Source organism: Carcharodon carcharias, chromosome 1, assembly GCF_017639515.1.
Source record: "Carcharodon carcharias isolate sCarCar2 chromosome 1, sCarCar2.pri, whole genome shotgun sequence".
Lineage (NCBI taxonomy): Eukaryota > Metazoa > Chordata > Chondrichthyes > Lamniformes > Lamnidae > Carcharodon > Carcharodon carcharias.
In genome coordinates, this window is record NC_054467.1 from 43,321,567 (window position 1) to 43,341,773 (window position 20,207).

Here is a 20,207-nt window from a genome sequence, read left to right on the forward strand (position 1 = left end):
GGCTGTTTGTGGTTTTCGGCTCCGTATTGCAGGAAGGATGTTCAGCCAATGGAGAAGAATGGGCACAATTGTTTCTACCTTGTATGAGAAAATACAAATTTGAAGGAAGACTTGAAAGACTGGGGCTATTTTTGTTAGAATAGAAGAGATTGCAGTATCTCAGTTGCTGAAAGGAGGCAAGAAATATTTACGTAGCGCATTTAATGTAGCAAAACATCCCATGGCACTCAACAAGTTTGATATCGGTAAAATAATTTCTGATACCAAGCCACAGAAGGAGAATCAAGACAGATCATCAAAAGCTTGGTCAAAGAGGAGCACCTTAAAGGAGGAGAGAGATTTGGAGAGGAGAGATTTGGGAGGCGATTCCAGTGCCTTGGGCCATGGCAACTGTGGGCATGGCTGCCAATGGTGGAGCAATTAAAATTGGCGATGTGCAAGGGGAATTGGAGGAGTGCAGAGATTTCAAAGGACTTTAGGGTTGGAGAGGTAACAGAAATAAAGAGGGCTGAGACCATCAAAGGATTTGAAAGCATGAAAGAGGATTTTAAAATTGAGGTGTTGTCAGGCTAGCAGCCAGTTTAGATTAGCAAACCCAAGGCTAATGGGCAAATGAAACTTGGCGTGAGTTAAGGTACAGGCAGTAGAGTTTTGGATGAACACAGATTATGTAGGGTGGAAGATGGAAGGCTGGCCAGGAAAGCATTGGAAAGTCAAGCCTAAATTTAATAAAGACACAAATGAGGTTTTTAACAGGCAATGAGGTAAAAAAAAGATTAGAGTCAATTGCTGTTACAGCAGGAGTGCATGTAGGAGGTCTTGATGATAGGGTGGATATATGTTGGAAGTACATCTTGAGCTTACTACAGCTCCAAGGTTGTGAACCATCTGGCTCAGCTTCAGATAGTTGCCAGGGATGTAAATGATGACCTGAGAACAAAGACAATGGCTTCACACTTTCCAATATTAAGTTGGAGGAAATTTCTGCTCATCTAATCATGAGTGCTGGACAAGTAGTGTGGCAAGTCAGAGACTCAAAACAAAGTCGATTGTTAGATGTGATTCCGCAATTGGGCACTACTTTCAGGACAAACCTGAGTGCACTAATAGCTACACTAAACCAATTTAAGATAATCAGTCAGGTTCGCAACATAGCTCAATTACGTTGGCTAGAGGCAACATATATTCATGCACAGGGATCCATTCCCTGGAAACAAAAGGAATATGTTCAAGCCTTGCACCTTTTTTGAATTGTCCAGAAGGGATCTTGTTGTAACCATACGTGTGGAACCTGATGTATTTTTATATGATATTGCCGAGGGGTAGGGAGTAGATGAATAGTAGAAGTGGGCCAAGGATAGATAATGGAAGGACTCCAGAGGTAATTTTGCAGTAGTTGGAAGAGAAACCATTGCAGATGATGCCCTGGCCAAAATTCGATAGGTAAGAATGGAACCAAGCAAGGGATTTCCACCCAGCTGGATGACAGAGGACAGGCATTGGAGGAGGATACCTGTGTCAAAGGCTGAAGCTAGGTTGTAAAGGATGAGGAGAGATAGTTTATCATAGACACAGTGCATTTAATCTGATTGGAAGGATTCAAACATGGAATTACGGGAAAGGTGGAGACGGATTTGGAACAACATGGTCAAGGACTTTGGAGTGGAAACGAAGATACAAGAACACAAGAAATAGGAACAGGAGTAGAACATATGGCATGTTGAGCCAGCTCCGCCATTCAATAAGATCATGTCTGATCTTGGGCTTCAACTTCATTTTCCGGCCTGCTCCCCATATCCTTTAATTCCCCGAGAGACCAAAAATCTGTCTATCCCAGCCTTAAATGTATTCAACGATGGAGCATCCACTACCCACTGGGGCAGAGAATTCCAAAGCTTCATAACCTTTATTTACAACACGTAATTTCTCCTAATCTCAGTCCTAAACGATTGGCCCCTTATTTTAAGACTGTGCCCTCATGTTTTAAACTTCCCAACTGACAGAAACAATCTCTCAGCGTCTACCCTATCAAGCCCCCTCAGAATTTTATAGGTTTCAATGAGATCACCTCTCAATTTTTCTAAACTCCAGAGATTATAAGCCCAATTTAATTAACCTCTCATCACAGGACATCCTTTCATCTCAGAGACCAATCTAGTGAACCTTCACTGTACTGCCTCCAGTGCAAAAATATCCTTTCTTAAATGTGGAGACCAAAACTACACACTGTATTCCAGACGTGATCTCACCAAAACCCTGTACAACTGCAGCAAGACTTCTTTATTCTAATCCTCCAATTCCATTGCAATGAGGCTAAAATACCATTTGCCTTCCTAATTGTCTGCTGCACCTAATGCTAGATTTTCTTGTACAAGCATACCCAAGTCTCTTTGAACATCAACACTTACACGTTTTACACCTTTTAAAAATATTCTGCTTTTCTATTTTTACTACCAAAGTGAGTAACTTCACACTTCCCTGCACTATACTCCATCTGCCATCTTGTTGCCCACGCACTTAACCTGTCTGTATCTCTTTGCAGCCTCTCTGTGTCTGCCCCACAGTTAAGCTTTCCACCTAGCTTGCTGTCATCAGCAAACTTTGAAATGTTACTCTTTGTTTCTTCATCTAAATCATTAATATCGATTGTATATAGATGAGGCTGCAGCACTGATCCTTGCAGCATTCCACTATTCTCTGCCTGCCAACTTGAAAAAGCCCTGTTTATGCCCACTGTCTGGCTTCATCCATCAACCAATCCTCTACCCATGCTAAAATACTACCCCAAGTCAATGATCCTTATCTTGCCTATTAACCTTTTGTGTGGCATCGAATGCCTTTGGAAATCCAGGTATACTACATCTACTGCCCCCCCTCCCCGTATCTACCCTGCTAGTTACATACTCAAAAAACTCTAATAAATTTGTCAAATGGGATTTTGCCTTTAGTAGAGCCATGGGGAGAATTTTCTCCTCGGCGTGCAGGGGCGGGTCCTGCACGCCAATGCATAAAATGACACGTGGCGATGTTGGCCATGCATCCCGATGTCACCATGTGTCATTCCAACCTTCCGTTTGGTGGGCGCGCACCAGAATCGGCTGCACACCCGCCAAACTGTCAAACGCCTGTTAAGGACATTAAACCAATTAAACAAATTGACAGGGCGGGATGAGGTTTCATGAAGGTTTTATTCATTTAAATAAAAATTTTTATGAAAATTCATAAACATGTCCCAGCTCATGTGACAGTGTCACATGAGGGGACATGTTTGAATAATTTTATTTCTTTTTTTCCAACTTTAAAACTGAACTTAATCTCCCTGAGGCAGCTCCATCCTCAGGGAGATTTCTGCACTCTTTCGTGTGCATGCACGCGAAAGAGAGGGGGCCCTGACTCTCCCTCCTCCCCCTGCCCACACAGTAGCGGGCATGCATCACGTTATGTGGGCCTTAATTGGCCCGCCCACCTAAAATGGCAGCACACAGCCAATCGCAGGTGGCGATCAGCTCTACGACTGCCCATGCCCAATTCCCACTGGCCCGCTCAACAGGCAAAAGATTTTGCCCCGTGTTCACTTGTTCTAATACTTTTCTAAGTGTATTGTAAACACTGAATTAATAATAGATTCTAGCATTTTTCCAACAACCGAGCCAGAATTTTACAGCCCCTTTGTGCTCCATTGACTTTGGTGGGACTGTAAAATCCCTCTGGCATAAAATTCTGGACCTGATGTTAGGCTAACTAGACTGTAGTTCATTGCTTTCTCTCTCCCTCTCTTGAAAAGTGCTGTAATATTTGCCAACTTCCAAACCAGTGGGAACATTCCCAAATCTATGGAATTTTGGAAATTTAGCCAACACATCCACTATCTCTGCAGCTATCTCTTGTAGGACCTTAGGGTGTAGGCTGTCAGGTCCTGGGGATTTGTTGGATTTTAGTTCCTCAAGTTTCACCAATACTTTTTCTCTGCTGATAAGAATTTCTTTAATTTCCTTACTCTTTTAGCTGCTAGATTACTGCCTTCTGATATGAAACAAGTTTCCTACTGTGAAGGCACTCACAAATATTTTGTTACAAATATTTGTTCAATGCCTTGGCTATTTCCTCATTCCCAATGATAATTTCTCCTGTCTCTGCTTCTAAGAGGTCAACATTTACTTTAGCTTCTCGCTTCCTCTTTTTATACTTATAAAACTTTTACAATCCTTTTATTTTCCTGGCTAGTTTACTCTCAAATTCTATTTTTTCCCTTTTTATCAACTTTTTGGTGGCCTTCTGCTGGTTTCTAAAACACACCCAATCCTCAGACTTGCTACAATTTTTTTTGACACATTGTAAGTCTCTTCTTTTAATCTAATACTACCCTTAACTTCCTGAGCAAGCCATGGATGGATCTTTCTCACTGAGTTTTTGTTTTTCAGTGGAATGTATTTTTGTTAAAGATTTTGAATTGTCTCTTTAAATGTTTCCCACTGTTCATTTACCTCCATATCTTTTAGCCAATTAACCTCAGCCAGTTCTCCCCTCATACCTATGGAATTGGCATTGTTTAAACTTAAGATTCTTGTTTGTAACTGGAGTATGTCACTTTCAAATTTAACATGGAGTTCAATGGCACTATGCTCACGATTTCCCAGAGGATCTTTTACCACAACATTACTGATTAACCCTGCTTCGTGACAGGGGTTGGAGATAAGACAGTAGTTTGCAAAGACATTAGGGTCATGGGTTGGTGCTTTGAGAAGCGGGTTGATGACTTAGATTTGAAGAGCACAGGGAACAGTATCCGAATAGAAGGAACTATTATGATATCAGCTAACATATGGCCCAGGAAGGGAGATTATGTGATCAACAGTTTGGTTGGCATAGGATCAAGAGAGCAGGAGGTGAGTCTCACAGAATCACAGAATTGTTACAGTGTAGAAAGAGACCATTCAGCCCATCGTGTCTGCACTGGCTCTCTGAGCATATTAACTTAGGGCCAATCTCCTTCCTTTTCCCCATAACCTTGCACATTGTTTCTATTTAGCTAATCATCCAATGCCCTCTTGAATGCCTCAATTGAACCTGCCTCCACCACACTTCCAGGCAGTGCATTCCAAACCCTAACTACTCACTGTGTGAAAAAGTTTTTTCTCACCTTGCACTTACTTCTTTGCAAAACACTTTAAAACTGTGCCCTCTGGTTCTTGGTCCATTTACGAATGGGAACAGTTTCTCCCTATCTACTCTGTCCAGGCCCCTCATTATTTTGAAAACTTTTATCAAGTCTCCTCTCAGCTTTCTCCTCTTTGAGGAAAACAGCCCCAACTTCTCCAATCTTCCCTCATAATTGAAGTGTCTCATCCCTGGAAATATTCTCGTAAACCTTTTCTGCATTCTCTCCAATGCCATCACATCCTTCCTATAGTGTGGCACCCAGAACTGTACACAGTGCTGAAGTCTAACTAGTACCTTATATAAGTTCATCATAACCTCCCTGCTCTTGTACTCTATGCCCCTATTAACGAAGTCTAGAATATTGTATGCTTTAGAAACAGCTGTCTACCTGTCCTCCCACCTTTAATGACTTATGTACATATACACCCAGGCCTCTCTGCTCCTGCACACCCTTTAGAATAGTATCCTTTATTTTATACTGTCTCTCCATATTCTTTGTACCAAAGTGTATCACCTCATGCTTCTAAATGTCTCATGAACAAGATGAGCTCAGATAGAACAAAGCTGAAGATGGGATAGAATCTAGCAAAAGCCCTAGTTCAGGCCCACGGCAGTAGAAAACATTAGGGGAAATTTGGCCTGATTGTCTAGGGTAAGAGAGGAAAGCAGCAGAGGCAGCTGAAAATATGTTCTCAATCTTTGTGACAAAAAGTGTCCATGAGCTCCTTGCATTTGTTGTTGGAGGTGTGGGTGGAGGGGGCAGAGGAGGAGGGGTATTAAGAAGACATTCTGTAGCTGAGGAGAGAAGCCAGGGGTTATCTTTGCACTCCTGAATGATCTTTAAACAATGAACTGTTTTAGCAATGATGAGCAGGGACCTATAATGCTTTAATATTGCTGGAAAGAGAGAAATATTGCCAAATATTTTGTCTTGCACTCATCAGGACAAATACAAAGATATCAAAGTTCAAACGAACACAACATTTTATACTACAGGAGAAAAAGGTGCTTATTAGTTGGCAAGTTGACTCTATTGGGCCAAGGCATTGCCAGGGAGAAAGCAGTGGGGAACTATATGCTCCCCAAGCTCCCGGGTAATAAGAAAGGTGCAAGGCTTGAACATTTTTTTTTGTTTGTAAAGAATGAGCCCCAGCTAATGAATGTATGTTGTCTCTAGCAAGCATAAGTGAGCCGCATTATGAGCTCAACTGATTATCTGAAATTGGTTGCTAGTGTAACTATTTGTACACTCAGGATTGTTCAACAAGTGCTACCCAATCACAGAATCAGATATAAAGTGGCTGTTTTGTTTTGTAAGCATGGTCTGATTGAGTACGCTCTGTACTTTGCCTATTATGAACACCAAAAGTACATGCTATTTGATTCAATTAGCCAATCATTGGGATGTTTGGCCTAAGTACCTAGCATCACACTGGCACTGAAATTCATACATGACATAGCTCAGTTGTGTGGTGGATAGAGCATCTTTTTCTCTGATGGCAGCATCCTGTTAGTGGAAGGTACCACTTGCAAAGCCACTGCATAGTCCCCATGTGAAATGGCTTGCTTCACTTGTTGTTCCCGTACTTTGCATTTCCAGGGTAATTTGATGTCTGAAAGTGGCGGCTTTTAGCTTCTTAGCAAGTTTGCGTGTACATAGCAAACAGTGATCTGATCAGGATAGCCATTGTCCTGCAGGATAGCTTTGATGCACTTGCCTTCTGTGTTAGGTTTGCAAGGTGAACAAGTTGCTAGGAACTTATTTACAAGATTGTTGATAAGATCAGCATTATAGCACATGGTGCTATACAAGTCCCAATATGTTGACCAGTGAAGGTAGGCTTGTGGTAGACAGTAACAAAGAACCCATTAGCAGATTTCTCAACTAGCATGTCAAGAAAAGGAAGCAGGCTAGACTGCTCCATCTCAAAAGCGAATTTGAGCACAGCATCGGGAGTATTCAGGACATGGATGCAGATTCAAAGATCGCGAACCTATCATTTACATATTGGAAATATGCATGGGGTAGGAGGTTAGGGCTCATTCCATCAAAAATGTGTTTCTTATGCAAACAGATGAAAATGATCGTAAGCGCTGGATCTAGACGGGATCCATGACTGCATCATCTATTTGGTCATACATGGTGTCATTAGAGCCGAACTCAACTGTGCGAGTTGTTAAGTTCATAAGGTCAGTTTATAAGATTCAGAAAATGGCAGCATGTCTATATTGCCATGATACAGCAAGTGTATGTTGGTTCATAGTTTTCAATTGCTGTTTTTTCCTGACCTGCCTTATGGCTAGTGATTGGTAAATTTTCCTATCTATAATTTGAGCAAATTGGCATGGTTAACTCAACAGATAGTTACTTGGAAACTCAGCATGACAGATATTTGGCACTTTCAATTCCTTCAAGTCTGATTTGCATTTCCTAAAAACATATGGGTGCTTGCGAGACAAATAGCTTTTATTTATCTAAGTATGCATCTTATTGATATTTGGGAGTTTGAAGTCAGGTTTTAAAGCATTTTTTGATCTTCAAGCCTGTGTAGATTTTCTCTTTCAGTTTTTCTCAGATATACCAGATGTGAAGGCAATCAACGTTTCTAAATTTATTTTATTTGAGTTTTATCAGTTTTGTGTAACAGCTGAGTCATGTTCTCACACGTTCCTGGCAGGAGCATGGAGACATTTGAATTACATGATACATAGGGATGACAAAAATTATATTAAAATTATAACAAGCTATTAACACTGTAACTACACCTGTTCAGTGTCTCGTTGGGCTCTCATTAGGATGTTAAAGCCTCTTCATTATCTTTTTTCTAGCTTAAAAACAAGAAAATTGAGTTGATAAAGGGTCCACACAAGGTGACATCATCGGTGAGCGTTAACATTTTTTTGAAGTTATATTATATTCTTTCTCCATTCCCTCTTTTAGGTCACTCCATGCCATAATCCACAATTCAACTGAAAGAGTAGACTGATGATCTAGCCCGAGACCCCTCACTAACTGACAGCCAGGAAATGAGCAAGGGTGACTGGGAATGGCACTCCCATTAATCTCCTCCAACTTCCATATAAAGCAGGTTATTGACTGAACTCAGCACCTTCCACAACACCTGAGTTGAGTTCAGGAACTCTTCATGCAGAGAGCCACATTTTATTATGATCTGTTTTAAATGATTAACTCTCACATAATTTTAAAAATGGAAATGACATTGGTACAAATGTTCCACAGCACAATTCTATTGCTGTCTTGTGTGTGCTGTTCTACAGATGCAGGAAAGATCACAAAGACAAAGCCACTTCTGAAAACATCTTACGTTCAGGGATTGTACGTCACCTCAGACAAGTGTAAGGAGGGAATTGGGGACTTAAAATAGGACAACCTTGAAAAGACAGCCAACAACAACTTACATTAATAAAGTACCTTTAATGTAGTGAAATGTCCCAAAATCCTTCATAGGAGCATTGTAAAACAATGTATGACACCAAACGAAATATTAGGTCAGATGGCCAAAAGCTAAGTCAATGAGGTAGGTTTTAAGAAATAAATTAAAAGAGGAAAGTGAGGTAGAGGGGCAGAGAATTGTGGGGAGGAAATTCCAGAGCTTAGGGCCGAGGCAACTGAAGGTGTGGCCACCAAATCAGGGATGCTCAAGAGGCCAGAATTAGATGAGCACAAATATCTCAGAGGGTTGTGGGACTGGAAGAGTTTACAAACATAGAGAGAGGCCAAGCCATGAAGGGATTTGAAAACAAGGACGAGAATTTTAAAATTAAGACACTGCTTGACCAGGAGCCAATGTAGGTCAGCGAGCACAGGGGTGATAGGTTAATGGAATTTGTTGTCATAGAGTCATAGAGGTTTACAGCACAGAAAAAGGCCCTTTAGCCCATCGAGTCTGCGCCGGTCAAACAAATGACTAATTATTCTAATCCCATTTTCCAGCACTAGGCCCATAGCCTTGTATGCCATGGCACTGCAAGGGCACATCCAAATACACCTTAAATGTTATGAGGGTTTTTGCCTCTACCATCCTTTCAGGCAGTGCGTTTCAGATTCCTACCACCCTCTAGGTGAAAAAATTCTTCCTCACATCCCCTCTAAACCTCCTGCCCCTTACCTTAAATCTATGCCCCCGGTTATTGATCCCTCCACCAAAGGGAAAAGTTCCTTCCTGTCTACCCTATCTATGCCCCTCATAATTTTATACACCTCAATCATGTCCCCCCTCAATCTCCTCTGCTCCAGGGAAAATAACCCCAGTGTATCCAATCTCTCCTCATAACTAAAATTCTCCAGCCCAGGCAACATTCTGGTAAATCTCCTCTGCACTCTCTCTAGTGCAATCCTATAATGCGGATTCCAGAACTGCATGCAATACTCTAGCTGTGGCCTAACCAGCATTACTTCCTTGCTCTTATATTCTGTGCCTCAGCTAATAAAGGCAAGTATCCCATATGCCTTCTTAACCACCTTATCTACCTGTCCCACTACCTTACAGGACCGGTGGACATGCACACCATGGTCCCTCTGATCCTCGGTACTTCACTTATCCGGATTAAATTCCATTTGCCACTGATCAGCCCATATGGCCAGCCCATCCTTATCCTTCTGTAATCTAAGGCTATTCTCCTCACTATTTACCACCCCACCAATTTTCTTGTCATCCGCGATCTTACTGATCAACCCTCCTACATTCAAGTCTAAATTGTTTATATATACCACAAACAGCAAGGATCCAACACTGATCCCTGTGGAACCCCACTGGACACAGGCATCTCGTCACAAAAACACCCCTCGACCATCACCCTCTGCTTCCTGCTACTCAACCAATTCTGGATCTAATTTGCCAAATTGCCTTGGATCCCTTCATTATCAGTCTCCCATGGGGGACCTTATCAAAAGCCTTGCTGAAGTCCAAGTAGCCTACGTCAAATGCATTGCCCTCATCTATACACCTGGTCACCTCTTTGAAAAATTCAATCAAATTGGTCAGACTTGACCTCTCCTTAACAAAACCATGCTGACTATCCTTGATTAACTCCTGCCTCTCCAAGTGTAGATTAATTCTGTCCCTCAGAATTGCTTCCAATAGTTTCTCCACCACTGAGGTTAGACTGACTGGACTGTAGTTCCCTGGTTTATCCCCTCCTCCCTTCTTGCATAACGGTACCACATTGGTTGTCCTCCAGTTCTCTGGCACCTCCTGTGGCCAGAGAGATATTGAAAATTATTGCCAGCGCCCCTGCTATCTCCTCCCTTGCCTCACCCAATAGCCTGGGATACATTTCATCCGGGTCTGGAGATTTATCTATTTTTAAGCCTGCCAGACCACTTAGAACCTCCTCCCTTTCTATGCTAATTTCTTTAATTATATCACAGTCCTTCTGCCTGATTTCCATACCCACGTTGTTCCTCTCACTTGTGAACACCAACACAAAGTATTCATTTAGAACCCTACCTACGTTTTCCAGCTCCACACACAAATTACCACTATGGTCCTTAATGGGCCCTACTCTTTCCCTGGTTATCCTCTTACTCTTAATGTACTTGTAAAATAACTGGGATTTTCCTTTATTTTACCTGCCAATGTTTTTTCATGCGCCATTTTTGATCTCCTAATTTCCTTTTTAAGTTCCCCCTCTACACATTCTATACTCCTCTAGGGTTTCTGTTGTTTTGAGCCTTCGGTATCTGCCATAAGCCTCCCTTTTTCTCTTTATCCAATCCTATATATCCCTCGACATCCAGGGTTCCCTAGATTTGTTGGTCCCACCCTTTATCTTTACTGGAATATGTTGGCCCTGTACTCTCCCTATTTCATTCTTGAATGAGTCCCACTGCTCTGATGCAGATTACCTAAAAGTAGCTGCTCCAAATCCACTCTGGCCAAATCATATCTGATCTTATTAAAATCGGCCTTCCCCCAATTTAGAACTCTGATTTCTGGCCCATCCTTGTCCTTTTCCATAACAACCTTGAATCTAACGGAGTTATGATCACTATTTGTAAAATGCTCTCCCACTGATACCTTTACTACTTGCCCAGCTTCATTCCCTAAAATTAAGTCCAGGACCGCCCCCTCTCTTGTAAGACCTTCTATGTACTGGCTTAAAAAGCCTCCTGGATACATTTTAAGAATTCTGCTCCCTCTAAACCTATCACACCATGACTAACCCAGTTAATGTTGGGGAAGTTGAAATCCCCCACTATTGCTACCCTGTTATTTTTACCCTTCTCTGAAATTTGCCTACATATCTGCTCTTTTATTTCTCTCTGACTTTTTGGGGGCCTATAGTACACTCCCAGCAATGTGATTGCTCCTTTTTTGTTTTTAAGTTCTACCCATATGGCTTAATTTGAGGTGCCTTCTAAGATGTCATCCGTCCTTACTGCTGTGATTGATTCCTTGATCAATATTGCAATACCCCCTCCTCTTTTACCTCCTTCCCAGTTTCGCCTAAAGACCTTATATCCTGGAATATTGAGCTGCCAATCCTGCCCCCCTTTCAACCATGTCTCTGTGACAGAAATGACATCATCCTTCCACGTGTTAATTTGTACCCTCAGCTCAACTGCCTTATTCGTCAGACTCTTTGCATTAAAATAAATACCATCCAACCTTGCCAAACTCCCTTGTCCCTTAACTGGCCTATAATTTCTATGCCTTCCAGACTCACTTGCTCGCTCTTCTAATTTTGGCTGTGCATCTCCCCCTGCTGAACCTCCCCTCAGGATCCCATCCCCCTTCCAAGTTAGTTTAAACCCTCCCCAACAGCACGAGCAAACCTCCCCACAAGGATGTTGATCCTGTTCCGGTTCAGATGCAACCCGTCCACCTTGTGCAAGTCCCACTGCCCCCAGAAATGGTCCCAATGTCCCAGAAATCTAAAGCCCTCCCTCCTGCACCATCTCTCCAGCCAAACATTCATCTGGACTAGCCTTCTAGTTCTATACTCACTAGCGCATGGCACTGGAAGTAATCCAGAGAAGACCTTTGAGGTCTCGTTTTTTAATCTGCTTCATAGCTCCCCAAATTCTACTTGCAGGACCTCATCCCTCTTTCTACCTATGTCATTGGTACCAATATGCACCACAATCTCTGTCTGTTTGCCCTCCCCCTTTAGAATGCCCTGCAGCCGTTCAGTGACACCCTTGACCCTGGCACCAGGGAGGCAACATACCATCCTGGAGTCACGTCTATGGCCGCAGAAATGCCTGTCTGTTCCCCTTACTATCAAGTCTCCTACCACTATTGCTCTTCCCCTCTTTTTCCTCCCCCCTGTGCAGCTGAACCACTCACAGTGCCATGAGCGTGGCTGCACTCACCAGAGGAACTGGCACTGAAACACTGAAAAATGGTTATCGAGTGAGATGCACCCTGGGGGTTTCCTGATTACCTGCCTGACACCTTTCTTCTGAGAGATGGTCACCCATTCCCTCTCTGTCTGCACTTCCGTAAGCTGTGGGGTGACCACATCTAAAAACTTGCTATCCACAAAACTCTCAGCCTCGTGGATGCACCTCAGTGCCTCTAGCTCCTGCTCAAGCTTTGAAACTAGGAGCTCAAGTAGCTGCAGCTGGTGGCACTTCCTGCGCACGTGGTCGGTCAGAACGCAAGGCATGTCTAGGACTTCCCACATGTTGCAGGCAGTACATAACACGGGAATGAGCTGCCCTGCCATGCCTCTAGTCGAAAAAAAACCCTTACTTTAAGTTAAATACAGTAAAAAAAATTAAATTATTTATGTACTTTAAATAAAAACTAGCACTCTTATCTTTTCTTTGCTTAATCTATTTTAAACTGGAGAAAAACACTTAGCCACTACTCACCAATCAGCTCTCACCTTTGTGCTGACATCACTTTTTGAAGCTTCCCCACACTCACGCTGGTTCTGATCTCTCCAACGCTCTCTCCCACTGTCTTGTGATATCACTCTTGTTATTTTCAACAAGAACTGACTGCAGGACACTCTTCCCAGACTGCTTCACTGCGATGCTGACTGCAGGACACTCTTCCCAGGCTGCTTCACTGCAATGCTGACTGCAGGACACTCTTCCCAAGCTGCTTCACTACGATGTTGACTGCAGGACACTCTTCCCAAGCTGCTTCACTGCGATGTTGACTGCAGGACACTCTTCCCAGGCTGCTTCACCTTGATGCTGACTGCAGGACACTCTTCCCTGTTGTGGATATGGGCAGCAGCGCTTTGGCTGACTTCAAGTTTGCAGAGGGTAGAATATGGGAAACCAGCCAAGCCTGTGTTGGAACAGAAACTGAGAAGGGGTGAAGTTGAGTGATGTTGCAGAGGTGGAAATGGGTAATCTTAGAAATGGCATGAATATGAGATCGGAAGCTCATCTCAGGATCAAATATGACACCAAAGTTCTGAACCTAATCTCAGACTGTTGCCAGGGAGAGGGATGAAGTCGATGCCTAGTGAGTGGAGTTTAGTGCTGGGACTGAAAATAATGGCTTCGGTCTTCCCAATATTTAATTGGAGGAAATTTCTGCTCATCCAGCACTGGATGTCACATTAGAAGCCTGATATTTCATAACATTGGAGGTATTGAGACAGGTGGTGGAGAGGTAGAGCTGGGTATTATCAGCGTAGATGTGAAAACTAACACCACACTTTTTAATGATGCCACCGAGGGGCAGCATGTAGATGAGAAATCAGCTGGGAGCTGTGGGGTTGTGAGCCTCAATTGTTATATCATTGTTCAGCTGCTATATCACGGTTATATGTGATCCTAGATTTTTTTTGTTTCTTGTTTCTTTCTGGCCATACTGCTCTAGCTGTCAATAGGAAGTTTAGGTGAGCTACTCCTTGGCTTACACTTACGTTGCTCTTGAGCCAGGTGAAAGGGGTTAATGGCAAATCTCCTTCTCACCTTTCCTCTGTTCCAGTAAAGATGTGCCAAGCTCCAATTCAGTAACTTGCCACAGTTACAACTTGACTAAAGTTGGGAACTTAGGAGAACTGAGAGAAATCAGACCTGTGTCTACACACTTCCTCAACAGGTGTTATTTATTAGTGCAGTATCACTCAGAGATATTGAGACATTATTTATGGGTTATTATCAACTTCTTCCTTATGCCCCTTTGAAGCAAATAGTTACCTTTATTTTTCATGTTTATACTTACAATTGAAAATTCTTTATGCCCTTTTACAAGGTTACCATCACCTATAGAAAAGTCAGTAATGTTTCCCCTTTGACTGCCTGCATTGATATGATAATGTAATTTAATATGTCATGTGTGCATGATTTAATTGTGATATTTTTCATTCTTACATACCGTTCTTATGGTTCTTCTCCCACCCCAAAATATTTATGATCCCATGCAATGAAGTGGTTTTCCAGGTGGTACAACAACATTGATAGCTAGATTTTCATCATGGAGGTGTGAATCGGGAGTCAGGAATTTCCTGTTGTCACAATCCCGCCTCTGCCCTGACAGTGCCCGCAGGCAGGATTTTTATCTCCTGGAGAGTGGGATGGCCTGAAGTCAGGCATCCAAGGTGGAGAAAGAGGCAGGCTGATGCTGAGGCAGGGCAAGTTAATGGACCCACCTCCATTACCAGAAATACCAGCCCAGTGTAAAGCCCCCCTCATGCCCTTAACCCCTTTGCCCCTCTTCACCACCCTAACTTCCCCTCACCCCACTTCACCCCCTTCACCTCCTTCACCCCCTTCACCACACTTGCTCCCCCCTCATCCACTCTAATCAAGTTACCTAGTATCCACCATAAAAAGAACTCACAAGCACTATCATAACATTTGCAAAATGAGGAAAAGCCCATAAATCTGTTAAAATAAATAAACATCACTTGAATAGGCATTTAAAAACATTATCCTTTTCAGAAGCTCATAAAGCAATCAAAAGAAACAAACTCACATTCCCTAGGACAGCTATCTAAACAAATTCTGCTCTTCTGAATTCATTAGTAATTAGGAAGGTAGCCAAGCTTTTAAAGTTTTATTCCCCAGGACAGCTATGTGAAAAAACTCTGCAGCATTGAATCTATTAGTGCCTTTAAAGGCAGCCAAAAGCTCATACATCTGTCAAAGCTTTCAAACAGTCAAGCAGATGGCTCAGCTGTTCTGCAAAGAATGAATACAGCAGGAGAGTTTAAACAGTTAGTTCTGGCTCTCACACTGGGCTAGCTTTCCAATATTGTACGATGCGAAATGCTTTTCACCCAGTGGATAGCCTATTCTAATGCATCTGAAGTCTTTTCTACTTTTACAGTGCTATTCTTTCACTTCCAGAAGTAACAACTCGGCAACAACATTATTTACTGCTCACTTACCTATTCCAATCATAGCTTTGTCATCATTTACTTCAGTAAACATAGACCTAACTCAAGGTATAGCATTTCATGATGAACTGTAAAGGAGCCAACACCATTTTACTCATCTTTTATATTCTTCCCACCTCTAATCCATGGTTCATGCCTCCATTCTGCAGGTGTGACTTAGAAAGGCTGCCAAAACACAGGTTCCCCACTGATAATTGCAGAGGTTCTGAAGTGCTCATTTCCAGAATGGTGTTGGCAATTTGTAAACCGCAGCGTGGAGGGTTCCCGACCTGCCCCATTCAGCTGACAATAGCTGGAGATGCAAATGAGGTGGGACTTCTGCCTTTGCTGCTCAGCGGCCATCTTTTACTAATTCCCAGCTCTGTCAGGACTTCAAAATCTTGCCCTGAATGTCAGAGAACAAACAAACAATCCTATAGAGAAAAAGGGATGTAAGTTCATTGCCCCATTTCAGCTACATTGAATGGGAAAATACTAAGCAGAACCCTGGCGATTTCCTGGAAAAAATGAAATTGTATCAATTATACTTAGTGCACCCATATTGAACTGGCCTGCTAATATGTTATAAGGCACGAACACACCCTCTTATGTTTTCACTAGTGGGGATGTTCATCCAGAAGTGATACATAGAAAATACTATAAAATACAAAGCATGAGGCAAACACTTACACAAATCAAACAAGGACAAGTCACAACAGGGTTGTAAAGTCAGTGAATATTTTGTTGATTATGTGGCCTCCACTTATTTTAAAATATTGAATTGAGCAGCTTGCTCAGCAGTATCATTGATATTCATACTGCCATGGTTAAAGAATCTTGGATTATTGAGAGTGATTGGAACAAGTCTGCATTATCAGAAGAGGAGAAAATTGAATGATTGGATTTTAAAAGCGCTTGGAATTTGAATGCCTGCTGAGTTCATAGGTGACATTTCTGGAATAAAGCAAACTAAGACCTGGACGTTTCAGAATATCTTCACTCCTCAAATCATTCACTTAATTATAGAATCCAATTTGTATTTGATATTTAGGCTCAGCACTGCATGACAATGTGAGAAATGAATATTTTACACACACAAGAAAAGCTACAACTGTAATTACATGAACAAAATTCTCAAAAATGGTGACTATGAACCATACGTGATTCTACTCTTGCTTCTTCCCCTGCAATTGGATCAATGTCACAAACCAGCTGGCGCAACTGAAATATTTGGTATATTAATAGAATGAGTCCCCTGGTTCATAGATGTGTGATTTTATGCCACTAATTGTGTTCATAGTAAATTGCCCAACTCAGTCACACTATTAGAAACATGTGTTGAATTGACATGAGACACTTCTCAGTACTGTAATGGGAACATCTTTACATGAGTTCACTAAGGAGAGTTTAGTGCTTCCCATTACAAGATTGTATTCCCTCATCACTATTTCTTGGTTGGGAGATTGTTTGTGGCATGGAGGAATCAAAAGAGTGAAAAATTATTTTTCAAAATGAGAGGAAAAATATAACTTTTGAAAGCAAATTTTCTCTTTCATACCCCATAAACAGAATAACTGTTCAGTTTGCTAAACAAATTTCCTGAGAAGTGTATTTTTATTATTTTTGTTTAGAATGACTACCGCAAGTTATCTATGCAATGCAAAGACTTTGTTGTTGGTGTTCTTGACCTGTGCCGAGACAGTGAAGAAGTTGAAGCGATTCTGAATGGTGATGTGGAAGCTGAACAAGATGAAGGACACCACAGTCAAAGAGCAGGGTTAACACGTGTCAAACTTGCCATTAAATATGAAGTCAAAAAGGTACAATTTCCTTTAAAATCTTGGCATCTAGTCATGATCATAATTGTAACTAGTAATATACCCTAGAGATTCATTTTGGTAGGAAGAACATGGAGAGACAATGTAAAATAAAGGATACAACTCTAAAGAGAGTGCAGGAGCAGAGGGACCTAGGTGCATTTGTGCATATCTCATTAAAGGTGACAGGACAGGCTGAGAATGTGGTTCATAAAGCATACAGTATCCTAGGCTTTATTAATAAAGCATAGAGTACAAGAGCAAGGAGGTTATGTTCAACTTGTATAAGAGACTAGTTTAGCCTCAGCTCAAGTTTTGCGTCCAATCTGAGCCCTGAACTTCAGGAAGGATGTGAAGGCATTGGAGAGAGCGCAGCAAAGACTCATGAGATTGGTTCCAGGGAGGAGGGACTTTAGTTATGAAGACAGACTGGAGAAGTTAGGACTGTTTTCTTTGAAGAAAAGAAGACTCAGAGGAGATTTGATAGAGGTATTCAAAATCATGAGGGGCTGGACAGTGTAGATAGGGAGAAACTGTTCCCACTCTTGAAAGGATCGAGAACAAAAGGGCACAGATTTAAACTAATTGGCAAGAGAAGCAAAAGCTATATAAGAAAAAACTTTTTCACACAGTGAGTGGTCAGGGTCTGAGAGTGTGGTGAAGGCAGGCTCAATCGAAACATTCTAAAGGGCATTAGACTATTATCTGAAAAGGAAGAATGTGCAGGGTTACAGGGAGAAGGCAGGAGAATGGCATGAAGTGAATTGCTCATTTGGGGAGCTGGTTCAGACATGAATGGTCGAATGACCACCTTCTGCATTGTAACAATTCTATGATTCTGTGATGCTGGGTTTGCTCTAGATGTAACAGCAGTGGGATTTATTTGCACTGACTTCATGGTTTTGAAATGGTGAGTCACCAATTGTTCCATCGAGAATGCACATAAAGAGGAGGCTGGCAGGGAAAGATCTAGGGGCTAAAAACAAAAAAACTGCGGATGCTGGAAATCCAAAACAAAAACAGAATTACCTGGAAAAACTCAGCAGGTCTGGCAGCATCGGCGGAGAAGAAAAGAGTTGACGTTTCGAGTTTGAGGACTCGAAACGTCAACTCTTTTCTTCTCCGCCGATGCTGCCAGACCTGCTGAGTTTTTCCAAAGATCTAGGGGCCCTTGGCTAACTACTGACTTCTGGGTAAGTGGTGGGGTGGGGGATCTTGGAAGGGTCTAGCAGAAGGGAAGGAGGGTGTAAGAGGCAGGAAAGGCTCTGACTTCCTTGTGTGATGCTTCCTGGTCCTAGACTTCCCAGAAGAGGATCAGCTGCAGAGGAAAAAACATGGTGGCTACCCCACTCAAGCTCTGGTTAAAAGTGTATTGGGATCCTTTTGATGGAAGAGGATCCCAGTCGGCTTAATAGGTGATACTTCAAACTGCTATAGCAGGCTGTCTCATCTGCCTGCAAAAACCTGCAGGTTAATACTACAAAGAGTTAGGATCTGACTGGATAAGTAATTTGCTTGATTTTAATTGCTCAATATCTGGTGGATGGGCAGGGTTAAAATCAACCACCCTATCTGTTGTTGGGCAATAATATACATATGATATCTGAAATTCTTCTATCCACAATGTTAGCAATGTTATTAAAGCTGCACTAAAATAGCAGAAAGGAATTTCAGATAACCCATATAGGAGCTATAGGTTGGTATCCCACAATATGCCAGGTTTGCAGCATCTATAACAATTTTTTAGCTTTAATAGAAAATACCCGCTGACTGCCAATAACTATTGGGTATTTGCTATTTTACTGTTAAAACTACAGTTCATTCCCTTTGTACAAAATACGGTTTTCTCTAATACAAAACGTATTGAAAAGAATCACTCTCCTGCATTTTATCCCCCTCCCTCCCCTTCAAGTTACTTCAAAGCTTTCCTTTTCCAATTGAGACAATTGAGAAGCAATCTCCTCTCAACTACCATTAATATTGGGGAAGGGGGGGTTCAATTGCCAGGGAATAGACAGCTGACAGAGTAAAATCTGGTGGCATCTTTGGCATCGATTTTCCCACCTTAAAGAGAACACTGCAGGCTACTCAGGAAAATGTATTTTTAGGTTTTCTTAAGATTTTGTGGGGCTTGGCCCTATGGCAGCAGCCCTCCTGAACAAACCCTACCTGCCTGCCATTTCTGTGCAAAAGTTATACGATTCTCTACTATCTGAAACCGGCAAGCTACTGTAGATACCTGTTTGATGTACGCAGTTTGGTAATATTTAAATGAGGTCCAGACCTGAAAATAGTTGGGAACTCCTGACTATAACCGTAGGCAGGTGTTGCTGATTCTGTGCACATTTTGGTCTGTCATTGAAAACTACCTCAACTGTTTTGTTTTAACCAACCATCAGGAAATCTTTAAAGGTGACTGTCAGTGACTCATTCACTCCTTCCCTCCTTGCAAGCAAGCTCCTTTCTTCTGCATACTAACCCTCCTCCTTGGGAGAATAGCTGAGATCCCAAGTATTTAATGGCATTGAGACAATTGAGTAGATTCTAACTCTTGGGTGTCTAAGCACAGGGTGCACTAGCCAGACATTCTAGTCTACAGGTGAGAAACTATTTCAAACGCTGGTCATCTACCATGCTATCACTAAGCTGAATGCCCTGAAGAGGCATCTGACTCTTTCCTTGGCCATAATAATCTTTGTAGCTGTTTGTGGGCTCCACAGCCCATATATCAAGGGGCAGCCACCCTCTCAATATGATTATTGTATTGGAGGTCAACCTAGAACTCAGGTCCAGTCTCCACTTGTCAAGACTATCTGCATCAGGCCTTGAAGTCTGTACCTTCTAACTCAGAGGACGGACTGCTACCAATATACCAAAGGCTCAGTCACATTGATTACTGTGCATTACTGGACTTAT

The 20,207-nt window shown here is 42.1% G+C and overlaps 1 protein-coding gene across 1 annotated transcript in view; it reads left to right on the forward strand.

Annotated features, from left to right (window-relative positions):
• LOC121270583 (short transient receptor potential channel 3) overlaps positions 1–20,207 on the forward strand; it is a 136,856-nt gene that overhangs the window by 17,622 nt on the left and 99,027 nt on the right. Inside the window, exon 2 of the mRNA XM_041175992.1 lies at positions 17,106–17,294. Coding sequence (XP_041031926.1) covers positions 17,106–17,294 — 189 coding nt within the window. The remainder of the gene's footprint in view (positions 1–17,105; positions 17,295–20,207) is intronic.